The sequence below is a fragment of the Mycteria americana genome, chromosome 3 (genome assembly GCF_035582795.1).
Source record: "Mycteria americana isolate JAX WOST 10 ecotype Jacksonville Zoo and Gardens chromosome 3, USCA_MyAme_1.0, whole genome shotgun sequence".
In the NCBI taxonomy this organism is placed as follows: domain Eukaryota; kingdom Metazoa; phylum Chordata; class Aves; order Ciconiiformes; family Ciconiidae; genus Mycteria; species Mycteria americana.
Window position 1 is genome coordinate 111,830,017 of NC_134367.1, and position 19,789 is coordinate 111,849,805.

The 19,789-nt window shown below is 44.7% G+C and overlaps 1 protein-coding gene across 2 annotated transcripts in view; it reads left to right on the forward strand.

The window, feature by feature from the left end:
- Positions 1–19,419, forward strand: part of FOXN2 (forkhead box N2) — a 30,978-nt gene extending 11,559 nt beyond the window's left edge. Inside the window, exons 2-6 of one of the 2 annotated variants that reach the window (XM_075496588.1) lie at positions 3,184–3,734; positions 9,053–9,177; positions 13,513–13,577; positions 17,942–18,010; positions 18,473–19,419. In XM_075496588.1, coding sequence (XP_075352703.1) covers positions 3,198–3,734; positions 9,053–9,177; positions 13,513–13,577; positions 17,942–18,010; positions 18,473–18,990 — 1,314 coding nt within the window. In that variant the 5' untranslated portion in view covers positions 3,184–3,197 and the 3' untranslated portion in view covers positions 18,991–19,419. The remainder of the gene's footprint in view (positions 1–3,183; positions 3,735–9,052; positions 9,178–13,512; positions 13,578–17,941; positions 18,011–18,472) is intronic. The other variant, XM_075496589.1, reaches the window with a different exon arrangement.
- Positions 19,420–19,789: the final 370 nt, after the last annotated feature.

Below are 19,789 nucleotides of genomic sequence, written 5' to 3' on the forward strand. Positions count from 1 at the left end.
AAACGTGGCACTAGCCTATATTATTTACTGTAAGTATCTTGCTTGCAAATTATTTTTTTTAAAGTAGGGTGTTAATTATTCTGATGATTCTCTGCTAACACATAATAGCGTGCAAACAAATAGTGCATTGACACCACAAAGCCTACCTGATTTGAAGTGCCAGTTTGATAAGTTAATATGTTTTTCTTCCCTCTATATTTTTGAGAAGACTGTGAGTGTGCCCAGGCCATATCTGTGTCGTAAAACAGACTTTATTGCCCCGTTTCACCAAAGGAATAAATATAGTGACCTAAAACTTGCACGTGTGTGTGTGTGCATGTGCATGTTCTTGATCTACTGTGCTGACTGAAGATTTGCAAAGGGATATTTCGTGCAACATGAACCGAGTGCTAAAATTACTAATACACAGCTGAGAGGTGTAAGCTAGTACGTAGCTGGCTAAAGAGGTGCTGACCAAGGAGGTAAAGTTAATCGTTATAAGGAAAACCGTGCAACTCACGTTGCAGCAGAATTGGGGTTTGTCTCACTGTGTGAATTTTATCACTAGCTCTTTGTTTGTTTTCTAATTTAAGAAAGGACTGAAAAAGTGACATAAGCATATGTATATATTGCTGTGTTTAAAGCCAGCAATCACTGACTGCCAATATAAATCTGCTCTGATGGCTTGGGGGAGAAGTAAATTGTAGGGAGAGCAAAGCTATTTTTGACCAGCTATTTGAGCGGTTCACTTTGCTTTATTTTTTTTTTTTTTAATGACTGAGCTGGTAGTTAATCACGCCTGTCCCTGCACTTAAATAGAAAATTTGGGGATGGTTTCCAGCACTAGTACTGGTAAGCATAGGTGCAGGTGTTACTGTCAAAACAGCTTTGCAATGGCTGGTGCAAAAGCGTATGAGCAGGTGAAGAGAGGAGAAGAAATTGCTGGTGGGAAACCCGGTGCGTTTTCTGGGGGAGGCACAAATTCTGCACCCCACACCTGCCCGGCACCAGGCACGGGCTTGGCAGGGCTCTGGCTCCTGTTGGGGAGCATAAAATGGATGTGTCCTGTTGCCTTTCTGTGACACCACATCATGCCTCCATCGCGCATGTTGCTCCCCTCCAAAATAAGGAGGCTGGGCAAATACATTTCCAGGCAGGCTGGGCAGTGTAATTGCATGGACACGGTGAGGCTGTCAGGCTGGAGCCAGACCGCGGACACAAGCTGGCCAACTCCTTGCCTCCACTTTGTAAGAGAAGGTGCAGGTGCATGAAGCCATGTGTTTGCTAAAAACTGTTGTAAGGAAATAACTGCATGTCCTGGTTTTGGCTGGGATAGAGTTAATTTTCTTCCCAGTAGCTGGTATAGTGCTGTGTTTTGGATTTAGTATGAGAACAATGTTGATAACACACTGATGGTTTAGTTGTTGCTAAGCAGTGCTTACACTGGTCAAGGACTTTTCAGCTTCTCATGTCCTGCCAGGTGCAGAAGAAGCTGGGAGGGGGCACAGCCAGGACAGCTGGCCCCAACTGGCCAGAGGGCTATTCCAGACCATATGGCCTCATGCTCAGTATAGAAACTGGGGGAGTTGGCCGGGGGGTAGCGATCGCTGCTCGGGGACGGGATGGGCATTGGTCGGTGGGTGGTGAGCGGTTGTATCACTGTTTTCTTGGGTTTTGTTCCTCTCTCTCTCTCTCTCTCTCGTTATTTTCCTTTTCATTACAATTTATCATTATTATTATTATTGTTATTGTTATTTTATTTCAATTATTAAACTGTTCTTATCTCAACCCACAAATTTTTCTTACTTTTGCTCTTCTGATTCTCTCCCCCATCCCACCAGGGGGGAGGGTGAGCGAGCGGCTGGGTGGGGCTTGGTTGCCGACTGGGGCTAACCCACGACAGTGCATAGAGCTCTCTGGTGAGATATGGAGACTGTCCTCGCCTTGCAATTGAGCTCTTGCAGTAGGAGCTGGAGCATGAAACCGGAATGATAGAATATGTACTGGGACAGGGAACTGGGTTGGTTTTGTTTGTTTGGGTTTTTTTATTTGTGGTTTTTTTGGTTTTTTTTACAGTTAATACGAACCTCAGCTTTGCCGGTAAACTGCATCCATAGTCAGAGTGCCTTACGTTTACAGCAGGATGGTATAGCCCCTGTATATGTATCTCTATATATATAGATACACACCCCAAATCTTTAGAGTGGTTTTGTTGGCCTGTACTTCTGGTACAGTTATGTTGGCCAAAGCTGTAGGTGCAGTGAAGCTCTAACGTGGTCACACCAGCACAAAAAACAGCTGTTAGCATAATATAGTTTGCTAGATGACCCCTTTTAAAACTCTATGAGCAAGAAGATGCTTCTCGTTAGTGTAATGCCTCTAAAGCATGGGTAGCCTGTGAGACCATACATTCTGTGTGGCAGTTTTTAATAGATATAATTTTATATATGTTTTTTCATTTAGGGAAAAGTGCAAAGCAAGTGGTCAGCCATTATTGCTGCAGCAGGTCTGAGCTGCCACCCCAGGGGATGGTCCCTTCCCATTGAGAGCTGGTCCTACTACCCTCTGCTCTGCAGCGGAGCCCTGGTTAGAACAGCAAGCCCTTGTGGGAGGGGAAAGAAGGTCTTTCAGATCTGGGCAGCTCCGTGGGACCTAGCCGAACCGATGGGCTGGCCAGATCTTTCCCTGGTAGAAACAGGAGGCAGTACTTGGAAATGACTGTGACTTGTAGGGGGTTGTAAAGACTTCATTTGCGTTGAGACCACAACTTCACTTTACGCTGATTTAAGTTTTGCAACTTATTTTTTACTCTTTGGGCACCAAAGGCAAACACTTCTAAATAGGGTCAATTTACAATATAATGAGTATAACTAGAGAGTTAATGTGAGAGCTGAATGGATTAGATCCTACCTATTAAGGTCTTTTTCAGATTTCAGATGTTGACATCAAAATAGTCATTATTTCTGTGTCCAAATTGGCGTTTCAGGATAGATACAGTAGTTTCCAAGTGCTTACCATAAGTTCTGGCTATAAACCAGGAGGAGTTAAGACATGCTCATGAGATGACGGGGGGGCTCTCATCAGCGACCACAGTATTCCTGCACAGCATGGAGATGGTACAGCCCTGCGTTTGGGTTTGGTAGGCTGCCACTGAACGTGATTTTGAAGGTTTGCATTGATTTCTGACCATCTTCTTTGTTGCAGACCAATAAAGCTAAATGGGTCCAGTCACTGGAATGACTCCGGATAAGAAAGCTGAAACGCCAGGAGCAGAAAAAGCTGCAGGACTCCGGCAGTGCCATGGGATGGGAAGCTTGCCCGATGCAGGCGATGCCGGCAGGCCAAAGGCCACTGTGGTGGACAAAGATTCAGCAGACGACGAGCTCACAAATTTGAACTGGCTGCATGAAAGTACTAACCTTCTAACAAACTTCAGCCTCGGAAGTGAGGGTCTTCCGATCGTTAGCCCCTTATATGACATTGAGGGTGACAGTGTGCCATCCTTCGCGCCATCCTGCTACCAGAACCCCGAAAAAAAATCCTCCACTTCCAAACCCCCTTACTCTTTCAGCCTTCTCATTTACATGGCGATCGAGCATTCCCCCAACAAGAGCTTGCCAGTCAAAGAAATCTACAGCTGGATCCTGGAGCGCTTCCCCTACTTCGCCACGGCACCCACTGGCTGGAAGAACTCGGTCCGACACAACCTCTCCTTGAACAAGTGTTTCCGAAAGGTGGAGAGAAGCCATGGCAAGGTGAGACCTGGCGGCAGGGAGGTAGATCAAGGTTGAAATTCAGGGGGAAACGGAGAAGACTCTGTTGTTCTCAAGGACTTTTTGGGTTTTTTTTTTTTTTCCCCTCCATGTCCTCTAACACTTTATTTGCAGCTGGAGATGGTTTGGAAATGCGACTTCTGACAAATCACAGGATGACAAAAGTCTCTTGGTTTTGTTATTTAGTACTGACCTGGGTAGAGCTAGCTGTAATGCATCCTTTTTAAAGCTGGCTAACAAGCTATTGCAAAGGGTCCTGTTTCCACTTACTTATAATTTTGTTAGCCTGCAATACGCAGCCTGAAATTTCAGACGTCTGTCTTAGGATGGCTTTTTGCTGAAGCTTTTTAAGCTGGTGCTTGCTCTCTATATTCCCATGCTGAAATTTCGGGGTGCGTTCCTCCTTCCCTGCTTTTCCAGTCCAGCCACGGCTATGATTGCACTGGGAAGCAGAAGAGATCGCAGGATGTCAAGCAGCTTCCCCGCTTGGCTAGCATGGGTGTTGCCCATTTGGGTGCAGATGTGGTCTTCTGCAGGGTGCCCTTGCTTGCAGGCACGCTGTATGTACCTGGCTGAGTGTTTCTCAGTCTGAAAGCTGTCTTGAATATTTAACTGACTTTTTCGGCTGTGATCTTCTCTTACACTTAGCACAGCTCTAGCTTTTGAATAACCATCTTAATTCCTGCATTTAACGTACTGTATTTCTTTAACGTCTGTCATAACATATCAGTGTGTGTCTCTACGTGGTGCAGACACGAGCTTCACTTCTTAAAGTCAAGGATACTCTTTTCTGTACAAATTCTTTCTTCTTCTAATTTGTATGATTTTACTAGTGACTCCCTTCCTCTCTCATTTCCCATCCCATTCCTCAAAGAGCCAGCTCTGACTTAAATAAACCAACAAACCACATACCAAAAGTCAACAAACAAATCCCGGACCGGTGTGCTTAGAGTTCAGCCTAAGTGGTAACAGGCTTGTTATCAGACATGCATGCAATGCCCGGCGTGCTTGACAGCCTCTCGCTGTAGATGGAGGTCCTGGAGCTGAGTGGGCATCGGGAAGGACTGTCTTGTACTGGTAGGACTGAACGTCACCGCTTCTCAATATCCCTGCTTTTACATTAAATTGTTAGGGGGTTGTTTGCCCGAGCAGCAGCTTTGCCCTGAAAAAAAATGACTTTTACTGCTGTGTGGCAAGTCCAGTAAGTCCCCCATAGCTGAGTCCTGCCGAGTGTTAGGATGGGCTTTTGGTGTGGCTCCAGGTGCTGTAATGGAGTAACTGAGATGCTGCTGTGCCTGTGTGAAGGACGTGGACCTGAGCAGCGACCGCACGCTGCCGCAGATGGCAAAGGTGCCCTTGAAGGACTGGGTGGCTCTGTCCGGGAAGGGAGACATGAGGCTCAGAAGAATAGGGGCAGGGAAGGGAAATCTCCTAAATCGGTGTATGAGTTCCTGCTGTCTGTGGATCTGCCCTTTCAAGCTCAGCCGTTTCCAGCATGGAAACCCTCGCCGGTTAGGAGTTACCAGGCAAACCTCGTGTCTTGGCCATGTGGGTGGCAGGAGCTTGAGACTGCCCCGTCCTCTGCTTACCCTGCTGACTCCACCAGCATTGCCGGGCTCAGAAGGAAAGCCAAAGGATGGCTTGCTGCTAGGTGTGACACCTCTAGTAGGAAAAACAAAGCGTACAGTAGGTACCACCTCTACCAGTAAGGTGATGCTGATGTGCTCTGTCAGCGTTTTCCCAAGGCTCTAGAGACTGCACAACTCTCTAATTCTTAAGAACAGAAACTGCATTTACCAAAAAAACCCCACCTCAAAAAAGCCCCTCCTGAAACTTTGTCAAAGCTTCCCCATTTCCGACACACAGTATTTAAATCTTTACCCTCTGCCCTGCTTAGAAAAGCACCAGATGAGGGTACTGCTCCAAATTCTTCCTGCAAAATAAGTCTGTGGTACATGGTGGCACGCACAGACTCCACAGGGGGTGACAGGAATGCTGCAGACCCCTTTGGATGAGCTCCTCAGCCGTCACTTCTTGCAGCGAGCGGCTGTAGCTTGCAAGCTTGTCTTGCTGATTGTGTTGTCTGTAGCCATGTGCTAGCAATGCCTCTGGGTGCTTCTCTGAGAGGGCAAGATAATTTTGTATTTTCTTCCATTTTTTCTTTGTTAACGGCATCTTAATTGTGTCTTGAAGGGAGCACGTAGTCAGCTTTCTTCTATCCCGAGTGCCTGTGGAAGCAGAGGTGCCTATGGCATGTTGCATGAGAGGAGCATGTTTTATGTTGTAACATCAGGGTAAGGAGGGTTTTGAAGCCTTTCAAATGAATCTGGGCTCTTGTATTGGAAGAGTGTAAATGTCTGACAGGAGGGGAGGGTCTGTGCCCCCCCATCCTGGGGCAGGCTGCTTTCTGACGCCTCCCTGGCTATTGCTGCTGACCGTCAGCTACGAAATTATCTCTTGGAGGTCTGGCAGCAAAAGTAGGAAGAGTCCTTCCTCATGTTTGCCGTAACACTAAAATTTTGGGTTGGACTTTACATTTTGAAGTGAATCTCCTGATTTTTTCCCCCACTTACCCACATGAGCTGGCACTGCAGGGCAGTTCCGGGACGCATGAACTGGATTCATTTTGGCTGGTGCTAACCTGGAAGAGGTGCTGCAGGAGCGTGCTTGCTGTGCCCTGACTGCTCTCAAATGTTGTCCGCAAGACCCTGCTGTAGCAGATCTGGAGTAAAAAACCCTCCAAGGCACGTGCAGGTGATCCCCCAGCACCAACTCTCTCACTCCGCAGAGCTGCTTCCACCGAGCTGTGCCACATCGTGCTGCAGATGTGGCTGTGGATGGTTGTTCTGTTTGCACGTATATCCATGTCAGCCGGCTAAATACCTTTACCCTGCCTGTCACAGCAGTCTGCGGGCGTTCAGGAGTCTAGGACGGCATTCAGCAGAGATTGAGGGAAGGCTATCCTTGCTTGGATTGCTGAAAAATATTGTACGTTATGGTTTTCTTTTAATGAGTTGAAGGGCGCTGAAGGGAAAGTAGCTGCTTTGAGATGTCTTATGAGCCAGCACTGCAGTCAAGAGGAGGAACTTCTCATGCCATGGAAACAGGATGTATGTACGTCAGATCTCTGCTAAAATACACGTTACCCTTTCTGTGTGCACACATTGTGATGCTGCTGCTGTATCTAAGTCGCTTGTCAAGGTTTACCCCAGATGATAGACTTACAAGCTGAAATACCCTTTCTTACTAGAGTTGCAGTTGAGCTTGTGTCTGCAGTCATCCAGACAGACAAGGTTTCAGTCGTTCTCTAGTAATGGTGGTTGGGAGCTGGAGCTGATGGAAAGCAAGGGGACAGTGCTGGAGCCGGTCCCTGGGACACCTGCTTGCCTTCCAGGGCCACAGCAGATACGCTGGTTCTTCTGAAGATGTGGAGGTGTGATTGCGGGCTAGCAATCCTTGGGAGATACTGCTAATGCTCTTTGCATCTTAAGTACTGTCACGCAGTCTTGGGGTCAGGGGGAGAGAGGTCTGCGGTGGGATATTGCTTTGAGGGAGCAATGTCCGATATATAGCATGGGAGGACCTGAAGTGAAAAGTGGTTTGGAGTTGGAAGCCCTGAAGAGTCTCCCTGCTCTTTGCTAGACTTGTTTTTCCAGTTGTGGGCTCGGGGATTTTTTATTAATCGATACCACTGGGCAGAAAAGTTGCAAGGAGGCAGGAGTGGCTTCCGCATCTAACGTCACTTTGGCATTCCCCTGCTCATGTGGATGTGGCCCTGCCACTGTCTCCTCTGGAGGTTGGGCGGGACAGGGTTTGAATATCTTCCAACAGATCTCCCTTTCTTGTTCTTGGTAGATAGGTGTTTTAGGGTTTTTTTTCTTCTTTTAGGGCTTGTCTTTTTTTGTTTGTTTGTTTGTTTTTTGACAAGAGGTGGTGGTAAAAAATCTGTGTGGCTATTCAAATATTCGGGCAAAGAGCAGGTCCCATCTATAAGCCTGTAGAGATAGGAGAGAGGTCTGTTATCTGATAAACCTCTCGGTGAACATACGATACACTTCCATGTGCACGCACCATATTTTCCAGTGGTTCACCTAGCTCAAGCGGAAGCAGCTGGTGAGAACTGCCCATACCCGATAGAGCCGCGGCTGCTGCCCGGGGCTGAAGCTCGTGGAAGGCTTTCTGCAGCGCGGGGATGGGTGTCTGCCTCTGCAGCGAGCCCGAGCCGCTGGTGCCGGCTGAGTTGCTCCGCTTGGGCTTTCCTCGCTGGTCTGGTCATTCTCAGTGGTCATACTTCACTGCTAGCAGAGGAGGGACCGTGGTGGTAAAGGTAAAGGACAAGGCTGCACCAAGGGGGGCATCTTGTTTCCATCTTGTGTTCCACGAAGCTGGGGTTTTTGCTCTGAGACTTTTCCCCCAAAAATCCTATAGAAAGATCTTCCCGTTCGGGTGTAGAGCTGCCCCATCCTTCTGCCATGTGCATGACCACCCCCGTAACATCTGTTTTCCCCCAAAAATCCTGGTGCCGCTACCTGTAGAGCTGTTAGCTGATCTATCAGGTCAGTGATTACAGAATTGTTTTAACATTTTCCTATTTAATGTTCCTCTTTATGTTGCAAGAACTAGCAGGCTTGAAAAACATTTTTTTTCTGTATATAGTAAATATGTGAAGAAACCCTTGAGAGAAGCAGGAGGTGCTTTATCTTGCTTAACTTTTGGCATATCAAATTTAGTATCAAGAATGACTAGCACAGAGGTGCTTACATTGTTAGGTGCATCAAAAATACATTAATTAGGTTTTCAGATTTTGAAAAAGTGGGAATAATCCGTTTTGTAGCTGGGCATCTGGCAAGGTCCTTTGACAGCATGGTGTAAAGTTAAATTAGAATTTGGCCATATCGAAGCAAAGGGAAAGGTGCTTCAGTTTCTTACTTAGAAACCTGTTAATCAAAGACTGCTGATCAATTCACTGATGCCTAGACAGATCTTTAAACTCACAGCTGTATTTTCCAAGTGTTTAAATAAGGTTTACAGCTTTCAGTGGACAAATGTGAATGGAAATGGGGCTTTGGAGATGCTATCCCAAGCTGCAAGACGGGTCTTTCCATACCGTATAACGAGGGTCTCGGGATTGTACGCTTGGTTTAGGAGCATCCGCTTTTCATGCAGGTGATGTACATCAGCTGTACAGCGGTGGATGCCTACGTCATTGCATTTTGCTGTGTCTTGGGAATATTAAATTAGAAATGACTGTAACACCCTGGTCCCTGGATTTTCTAATTTGCAGTACTTCTTTCTTGCAGGTGAATGGAAAAGGTTCTTTATGGTGCGTTGACCCAGAGTATAAACCTAATCTGGTCCAAGCACTGAAAAAGCAGCCTTTTCCCTCAGCACTTGCATTTTATACTCCGCCGGCATCACCGCCAAGGTAGGTGAATTTTCTCATCCGGGTACGGCACGCGGTTATGTTACTCCACCTAGCAGAGGACGTGCCCGTGTGGATGCTGACACGTTGTTAGCAGCTGCCACCCGAGAAAAGAATTTGAGTGGGGCTTAGGTGAGACCGGCTAGACGAGGCGGGGGGATGTAATAAGTTCAGGCTTCCCAGATAGCAGCTCTGGGGTTCGTGTCCCAGTTGTCTTTGTAACTGTGGGAGAGTTTAAAAGACGAAGGTCGGGGCTGTGCTGGGTGCTTACTGGTGAGCCCCATTTCTCTGGAGGGCAGGCAGTCCCAGGAATGGGAGCAAAATCCTCCTTCAAGCACAGTTTCACTGGGACTAATCTAGGGTGCCTGGTGTTGCTAGCTTGGAAGGAGGTGTGTGTCTTCTCCTCTAAGTCACTCGTCTGGTTATAAGATGTATATGTTCTATGCTGTTGACAAAAACAATCAATTTTTCTACAATGTGAAGTGCTTAGAGAGGCTGGTCTAAGAGAGGGGTGTTTTTCTCCGAGGCTGTTAAAAGCATTTTGCAGCAGGGATGGGAAGAACAGCCTTTACCATAAGCATACTCTGAGGTGGAGCATGCAAGACTTCTGAAATCAGGGCTTCCTCATCCAACACGTTTTAAGATTAGGCAATAGTAGGCAATAGATTTTGGAGAATTTTAAGTCAATGTCATGTGGTCTCAGTAGAGGAAGAGGAACGGCAGCTGGGTCAGCCTGTAGAAGCGAGACGGAGAGGAGGAGGAGGACAGAAAGCAGAGAGGAACGCGTTGTTGTTGGTGAGCTCAGTTCTTAGGTAGGCACGTGGCCGGTTTATCTAGTTCAGCAAAGAATTTGGGTGAGATAAGAGATAATTAAGTTCTCTGTACATTGCCCTATGCCTTAACCTTACTGCGAGGAGTTTCCTTAACAAACAGGAGAAACCGGGGTTACTGGAGCAGGATGTAAAACTGATAACACTGAGCAGACATTTCTAAGGGTCCAATGGGACATGGACCCTGGGAGCTGGCACCTCCGTGCAAGCCTTAGCTGTCCAGCAGCGGCCGAAGATTTGTGTGGCACGGGCTCTTCCAGTTGGCTTGTAACCTACAAGATGTAACAGGGGTCTCTGACCTTCCAGCCATCTAGAGCCGTAAAGTGTCGTCTTGGGTTTGAAAAAGCCAGGCAGAAATACCCTGTTTTCCAGCTTTCTGCTGGAATGGGAGCATTACTAAAATAACCCTGAAGCATTTAAGTTTTAAGAAATGGTCAAATTGGAAAGTATGAGATGGCTGATGGTATTCTCAGGCTTTGTTTTGTGGGAACAAAGATTGTTGAAACTACTGTAATTGGACTCTAGATGATAATGTTTTTACAGGCATTAATGTTTCTATGTAAGGGCATGGACTTCTGTTTTTCAGTACAACTCAAGTGAAGGTTTGGTCCTCGAAAGCTTTGTTAACACCGTGTCTATGTTAACACAGTCAAACTTGAAGATTTAGAGAAGAATACAGATGGGAAGGGACTTCTGGATGTTGTCTGTCCAGCCAGAGGAGCAGAGGATCAAGACAGACTCAGCCTAGGGCAGGTTGTACAGAGCCTTGACCAGTTAAGCTTTTAATATCTCCAAGGTCTTCAAGATTAGTCCAATGATACCAGCATTGAAGTATGATTTACCTAGCTTGTATAAAGATAACGTACTGAAATTAGGTGTAGGGAAGGAGAGATTTTATCTGAACCCTAAAGTATTTGCAAGAACAGGACTTTGATTTGAAGCTGTTGTTTTCGGTAACTTTTTTCCTTCACTGAAGGACTAGTCACACTTGCCAACAATCACAATTACAAGGAAATCCTGGTCCTAATGAAGCCACATGGCAAAATTCCCACTGACTTCAATACGTGAAGGATTTTGTGGTGCTTATATTTATAAGGACAACAAAATAAAACCAGCATTTTAAGACACCCGACTTCTTCCTAATGAAAGCTGGTTTATTTTCTTTTAATAATAAAAAACATTTGTAGGACTTTCACTCATACACAGAAGAAACAGAGTTATATTTTTCCCTTCAATGTTTAAAAGTTCTTGTATTAGATTTAAATTCTGGCTTAATTTTGGGGAAGGGCCCCCAAGGGGCTGCCTTATATGTGGAGAGAAAGAGCAAGCCCAGAGGTACAGGTGGAGACAGGCTGGAAGGACTGTCCAAATCTAACTATATGGTGATGCTGGAATTCGACTGCGAGAGTCTCTGAATTTTAGTGTGGGAGGGCTTGTGTTCATAATTATTTTTACAGTGTGTTAGCGGGGAATATACCTATCATTCAGCAGCATTTTAAAATAAAATTTAAGGTGTTACTTTGAGCAGAAGCTTTCCAAAACTGTAATCTGTGTCTGGGAAAACTGAAACTTGTATTATCATAGATGATTGGCATCATTGCTGCATTTTATTCCTGCACAGCTTGTTCAACAAGTCAGTGCAAGGCCCCTAGCTGCATTCTGTTTCTAGTACTACATGTATTATATCCCTGGGCTCTGGGGACAGCCAGGGTCCTCATCTTGCAAATACCTTATGCATATGCATAGCTTGTCTTAATCAATACTAAGCATTAAATTGCTGTAGGAGAGTTCTATGTGGATATGATTCTTGAAGGATCTGAGCTCAGACAAAAGGATGAAGAAGTTTAGCATCTCTTTGTACAATTTACTTGCAGACTGCAGAGCCAGCCATGTTGGGGTGGATCCATTGGTTTCCTTGTGACTTTTTTTAAAATTATTTTTAATTTTTTTTTCCCCCATTTTTGGATCTGTTCCCTTTGCACTCCATCGCCCCCGCAAGGAAACACACCAGACAGTGAACTCGACTTTTGCACATGTTTGCATTCAACTGCACTGGATGTTTCTCCCATCGGTTACCACGTTGGGAGATGCTTAAATACCACTCTCCTTTTCAGTAGCTTTGGTTACCACCGCCAGGCAGGCTGCAGTGCTGCAAGAGCTCCTTACGTAGCTCGGATGATGCATTTCAAGCCACCTTGCTTCGGTTTTTTTGCATCTTCTCCTTGCCATTAGCAGTCTGCACTGTGCTAACCTTTGGAGCTGTTAGCAATGGCTAGCTGAGTTTGGATACTATGATGGCAAGTCGAAGCAGCGAGGGTATTAAACTGGCATCCCTCGTAAAGAACTGTGCAAAGCAGGTGATCTCAGGGTGGTTAAGATGTGTGCAGCCACAGCACCAGCCAATGACCAGTGAAAAATATTTTGTTCAAAATTCAACTTAAAGAATGAAGATTTTTGTTTTAAAAAGGTATTTTAAAAATGGAAATAATTGTTTGGGGTTTAATTAATGATCTAGACCAGTAATTTAAAAAAAACGAAGCACTTAGCAGCTGTGTGATTTTGGGGGAGAGGGATTTGTGGCTGTGCCTTATTTTGGAAAATAGAGCTGCCTATAAATATGATAAATATAGAAGGTAAGCACACCTTAATGATAGAAGTCACCCCATTAATCCTCTAAGGTTGCTGTTACAGGTTGGGCTTGAAAATTCTGCTCATCACCCTTTGAATTCTCCTAGTGATACTACAAAAGATGGCACATTGCTATGTTTCAAGCAATTTTAATAGTAGTGTACTATTTCTGTTGTATTTATTTCTAACTGTTTGCTAGTACCTTTATAATGAACTGAATAATTAGGACTGGATGTGTAGCAGGAAACCACGTGAAAGCTTTAACTTGCCCTTTATTCTGGTGCAAAGCTGGTCTGATAATGCAGAAAAGCAGACAGCATCACCAAAACAGCCCAGCTTCAGGTAACTTTAAAATCGGCAGATAACTTGGTTTGGTGTTGGTTCTTCCCTGGCTTTTTGCACAATGCTACCTTTTGTTTTTGCTAATCTCCCACCACTGTTTTGAAGAACAGATGGACACAACTGGTCCTTATCTATTCTGTTGCTCCTAGGCTCTAAGCATCCCTGTATAAGCTAATGTTTTGTTCACATGTAGCTTTTACTTACTGAAAAATACGTATCTTTGTTTAAAATCCAGCCTTTAGGCAGGTACATAAAATCTGTAGAAATTAGTATCTCTTGCCAACAAGACTTTTGCTTAACGTGTGCGTTTGGGGGTGTTTTCCAAATGCTGATGATCGCTTAATCGTGCTACATAAACCATCAACCAGTGTGTCAAGCCGTCTACTGAGGGCAATGGAAATTGCTTACCTGCCAAACTGTGGTGATTGGGTCGGTTTTGTTTTTACCTTTCTACGATCATAGTATTGTGTCTACTATACTTTGTACAAATCATTTGGCTAATTAGGGCTTGGCTTTGACCTGTTGAATTTCTTTTCAGTAGGTCAGCGTCCCCTCACTACCTAACTTCAGTCCTTCAGCAGAATCATGGCCGATCTCTCAAAGGTAAACATTTAATTTTCTTTCGTTCCGCTCCCCTGTTTTTACTCGCAAGCATGTACTGAAGCCCAGCTGGTGTTGTGTACGGACCTGCTCTGAAGGGTCCACTAGATTACGAAAAAACCTGATGTAGTAGAGCGCATGCTCGTTATATTAGCCACTTGTGTATTAAGTTTAAGTACGTAAGATGAATCTCGAGATGTAATAGGAGTCGTCTTGTTCTGCCAGCAAGGTATTTAGCAGACACGTCACTCCCAAATATGACCTACTTAAAGAATGAATAGTTCATAGAAAACCAGTCTGAAAGCTACGTATCTCTACACTAGTTTTATTGGTTACCAAGAACTGAGAACAGAAGGCAGCAAGTTTTAATGTATAAAATTTGTGGGATGTGGCCGTAGAAGTGCCTTGAAGTTGGTTGTTTGATACAGGTGGCTGGGAGAGCATGACAGGATTTGCAGGGGAATGTGGAACAATTCAGAGGAGTATTTCCCAGCTGTGTGGTACTTTTCACTCAGTGGCCAGAAAGTTGGGCACAAGCAGGTGTTATTGCCAGTGTAGTTATGCAGGAAGACCTAAGTTCTGGCTATTAACCCAGTTAACAGAATAGCCTCATGATGTCTGTTTAGTTACCACCTTAAAGATTGCAAAACATTCATTTTAACTCTCGGGAGAGAGGAATAGGATAGGTTTAATATATGGACTCCTAATACAGGTCTTGATCCCGTAGGCTGCAGTGCGGCTCCTCAACCAAATTTATATCCGTCTGTGTTTCCTGCAGGAGTAATGAAGTAGGTGCAGGAAAAACAAGTCATGTCCACAACCAAAAGCTTTTGTGTTGTATAAATGTTATTTTAACCATAGTCACCAAAACTTGGTGGAGAAAGATTGGATCGGACCGAGTCATGGTCAGGATGTTACTGTGGATGAGCGATCTCGTCTAGCCATGGCAGGGACTCAGTGGCACAACGTACTTCCCCGTCTAGCGCGTTAAACGTAGTTGTCTGTAGATGATGTTTCAGAAGGTGGTTGTCCCTGCAGTAGCTGGCACCACTGTTAGGGCAGTTGTTCGGCACTTGCAAACCTGCCCAAGAGGTCGGATAGGCACCGGCAGCGGCGTGCAAGCTGAGCAGGGGATGTTGATGTAGCTATGCTTGCGCTTTTGTAGCACAGGCAACCCCAAAGTGGTATTAATACTGAGAAAGAACACAGGTTTGGGGTTGGTTTGGGGTTTTTTTTGCTGTTTATTTTCAGGGAACCCCTGCTGAAGTGCAGCATTGCTTGTCTTTCTGGTGTCCCCTTCCTCAGCCCACTGGGATATACCTACTCTTACAGGTTTTAACGAGCGTTAAGTAACAAGGACTTGGGCATAGTTCTGTCCTAGGGATTTCTACTTCTGCATTCCATGACGAAAAACAGACAGCCAGATTCAGATTTAAAAAAAAAAAAAAAAAAAGTGAATTTAAGATGGAAATCTGTTTTTCATTGACAGTCAAATGCAAATAGAAGTAGCAACAGCTGTTGATCAGAAGATGGTTACTTCATTTTCCCATATGTACTTTTAAAGAAGTTTTTTCTTCATTTAAAAACATTTTAGTGGGCCTCGGTACCAGGAAGGAGCTAGACAGCATGCTGGGATATTGCAGCAATTCTTTAGAAGCCTGTTGAGCACAGGTCTTGTACCTCAGTAATAAAGCTTAATCCACTGAAGGCTTATCCTCATCAAAAATAATAATTTTTTTTAAAGTCCTGAAAAGTGAGTCGTGCTCATTTTTTAAAGGGCTGATCCCAAGAAAAAGCGAGCATGTGTTAATTTGTTGTAGAGGAGTATTGCTAAAGCTCTTTCAAAAGGCTAATAAAAGGCCACCAACGAAGTAGGACTTCAGCAGCATAGCAGATGTCCAGCTCTCTGGTTTTGCTAGCGCAGTGGGCTGTTGAGGTGAGAAGGTTGCTTTTAGTTTTCGGCCACAAACCAGAAACATTAGTTAGGCAGCAAAGCCAAGGTTTTTTAAAGACCAAGCAGCTGCCTGGCCCACAGATGATAATTACCACGCATCCAGACGGAGGTTTTATGGTGGTACTCTGGTGGCAAGGAGCATCCTTGGCTGGCTGGCTGCTGCAGGGCTGCTCGATCTCCTCTGCCCGCAGGACTGCAGGAGGAATATGTTTCCTTGGGAAGACCCGGGATTCTCAGGGCTTGTTAGAGAATACAAGAAATCCCCCTCCCCTTAATAATTTTGCTGGTGTGTCCTGTGACAAGTTCGGAGATTGCCAGTCTGATGCTAACTATTCCAATTTGCTACACCGGAGGTGCCGAAATAATGACGTATATCTGCTCTCGTTTCATTTCTGCATCTCGGTGAACCTGTTCGGCACCTCCCTAGCATTAGAGGAAAGCCATTAACGTTCCTGGGGTCATATAGGGCAGCTGTCGTGCAGATGAAAGAATTCCTTGTAATAAGGCATTTCCGCAACCATTCTGCTGGGGAAGCATAAATTTGGGAAATAGTGCTCTATCGAGGAGAGCGATCACAAATGAAGCCAAAGCACATTAACGGTGACGCAGAGCACTGCTAAGAAGTCGCTGCAGAAGTGTCTTTCCTCTTTCTTTGGGGGTGCTAACATGCAGAAAAGCTATTTGCAGGTGGTAATTCTGTGTTGCATTAATGCCTCCGATTGCTTGTCATTTTAACAAGGTGGTCCTTATATACCAGCAACATATGTTAAGATAAAATGTCTGTGATAGCAAGTAAGGAATGGGAATATTTCACTTTCTGATTATGGTAGTGGAGGAAAGTAACTCTTCATGCTCTTTTTTTTATTTCTTTTTGTCAATTGGATACATATGACTTGTAAATTCAGGGGCTCTGTTGCTGCCAAAAAAAGACAAAACAGAATAAAATAAAATAACCTCATGAGTGCAATGGGATAGACCTTAACGTATGCTGGTTTTAAAATGATAGAAAGTGAAAACAAGGGGGGAATGTGTATGTTTTATAACCTGTGTTGGAAACAGCAGCTCAGTCCCCTTTCCATGTTGGTACAGTATTCCCAAGGCGATGTCATCTTCTTCAAATTTCTCCTTAACCAAGATGAAGTTAGGGACAACTATATAAGACAAGGAAGCCAAACTGACAATTCTGCAGTCTAACCCTCCCCTCAAATTCAGTAACATAGTTAATGCATATGACGGGGGCTGGGGGGGAAGAAATGCCATCAAAAATGACATTGCTGATGTTTCACTTCAGCAATTCCCACCCCAGTCCCAGTTCAGCAGGACTGAGAGCCCGTTCTGCTCGCTGCCAGCACCTCCCACGCATCGTCTTCCAGCCCCGCTTCTCCACTCGCCGCTCATGTACATACATACGTACACCTCGGATGTGGTCTTTTGCTCTGAGACACCAAGGTTCTTGTGAGAGCTCACCGTCTCTTTGCTCCTCTTTTGCCTGGTTAGTCCACCATATATATATATAGTCTTACGTATTGCTCTCCTGTACAAGGAGAGGAATATGTAGCCTGTCTCTCCATCATCCGTAGCTGAAGTGAGCAAAGGAAGACCTTGGATTTCCTCTTTTTTGAAGCACATGAGCATGTTCTGAAATGAGTGGGAAAGGCGTGCTTGTTTCTTTTCCTTTTCACCTGATTCTGGTTAGAAATGTCACTCTCTGCCATAATATCCTTGAGGTGCCCTTTTTGAGATGTAAGCAATCCACTCTGTGCGGCAAAGGATGGAGTTTTACAGCAGCGCTTGTCACTCTAGCTAAAAGGATTGCAGTTCACCTAAACCTTTTAAAGTGCCTATTTATTATTTAGATCCCCATGCCTTCTAGATCGAGCAGTTCAGTGCCCTCTCCCCCCTCGTCATCTTGATTTCTTGTGTTTGACTTGTTGTTAGTGTGAAGAATACTGCTGGAGGAGAGGTGTTCTGAATTAGTGCTGCGTTAACGGGCGCGTTCGATCCTCAGCCTTGCATATTCACATAACCAGGGTATGAAGCTGCTGAGATGCTTTGCTGTGCCATATGCATAATCTTTCTCTCCCAATGGGTACAAACAAAAGCCACTTGTTGATAAGTATAGCAACAGCATCGTCATATGAATGTCTAATTAATGTTGCTGATTCTTGGCTTCAGCTTTGGTAAGTGCGATGTGAGAATTCAGCTTTTGAATATTGTAGTTAAGATATGAGACTGTTCTGTAGCCATATTGCAGTGTATAAAAGCCATGCCCTGTCTAAACTCGTACATTCCCCCCCCACCCCGCTCTTTATTGTAGGCCAATATATGCAGATACATATTCTGCATATGTTCTAGGGACCTCATTTTGTCAGGCTTACCTGAGATCTAACATTTTGCTGCTTCTCCTTCACAGAATCTGATATTGATGCTGCTACTGCAATGATGCTGTTAAATACTTCCATTCAACAAGGGATGTTGGACTGTAAGCATAAGCCATTTTACTCTGTTTTTCTTCTCTACCCAGTAGCTAAATGTTTTCTCTATAAAGTTTCAGGAAATGAGTATGGTCTAGTTTCCAAATAATAAGAGCAGTCAAGAAGCAATTCTGGTTTGATTATTCTTTCTGCTAGCATTACAGAGTTTTATAGAACCACCTTTTTTTTCCCCCCCCAGTTAATTCTGTTTTTTCTGCAAAGTTCTTCCCCTGCCCTCTTTGTGCTAGATGGTAAGAAGCGTTTCTTAGCTACTTCTCTGTTTCTCCAGCTCTTAGTTGTGATTAGCTGAAGACCGTTGTCCTCTGTGGATGACAGTAAATGTGCACAAGATATTACGACTCTTAAATGCTCACGATCAGCTTACTTTGCAGTCAGCCAGCCATAGTGTGCTCATTTTGCAAGTGATCTCATTGGAGAGATGGCTTACTGACGAATCTTGTTTTTAATAGGTGAGAAACCTCAGCCTCTGAAGACACCTAAGAAGAGGAGTTACGGCAGTGCGTTCAATCCTCCCAGTTCCATAAATCTGCAGGAAAACGATTCTGCGGCCACCAATATTGATCCAAAGGAGGATCACAACTACAGTGCCAGCAGCATGGGTTCCCAGCGCTGTGCATCGAGGTCCAGCGTGTCTTCCTTGTCCTCCCTCGACGAGGTGTATGAATTTATCTCCAAGACCAGCCATGACGGAAGCGATGGCAGTGAAGGATTTCACAGCGAAGTGGATACAGACGTTGACTATGAAGATGATCCTCTTGGAGACAGTGGCTATGCATCACAACCTTGTGTAGATACCTCTGAGGAAAGTCAGCCTAGCAACAAAGCACTCAAGGACTTATGTCAAGAAATCGATGAGGAGTTGAAAGAAGCAGCGGGGTCTCTGCTCCACCTTGCTGGCATCCAAACGTGCTTGAGTTCCTTAATAAGTACTGCAAAGACCCACTGTCACAAGCAAAGGAAAAAATAGTATGTTTCTCAGTGTTGAATATATACATATATTTTTTTTAATTGTGGCAATACTCTTCTACTTTTACCCTTCGCAAGGGAGATCAAAGCCATAAGAGGACTCATTGCTTTTTTATTTTTGGCGCTAACTATAATTTAGCCATTTATTTTTAAATCACTGCCTGAAAAGAAAAAAAATTATTTAATCTTCTCCAATTAGAAGAGATGCATGACTTGTGAAAACCTGAAAGCATACTTCTTAATGATCACTTTTTAATTTTTTTTCTTTTGAATAGTTGATTTTATTTTTTTTTCCAGAGTTATCTTTGTTCAGATGCACATTGTGGATCTTATTTACATCTCTGCTGGCCCCATCTGCAGAGGTGAATTTTGCCCTGTCTAAGGGCTCTGACTTCCATGTAAAGGATTAAAAGGAGGAGAAAAAAGAAAAGGGGGAAAAAAAGGGTCCTGGCCTCGGTTGCCTCCTCCCACCCGTCCTCTCTTCGCTCTTCTGAGACAGGTCCCGGTGGAAACGCTGGTGAAGCAGCTCCGAGTGGCTGCAGTTTTCAGCCCATCTGACACAGCAGCTGAAAACCTGCAGCACTCCAGGAGCTGCTTTCAGCAAGATGCTAAGTATCCCCTGGGAGAGTGGGGATAAGGGGTAGCTGAGGTGGGTACCACCCGCAGTTTTCTTTTTTTTCCTCCTTCCCCCAAATCTGCTGTGTGCAGGTCAGATTCCTGAAGGAAAACAGGGGTGGGTTTGGTTTTTTTTTTTCATCTTAAGACAAATTGTCTTTTTTTTGGGGGGAGGGTGGGGTGTC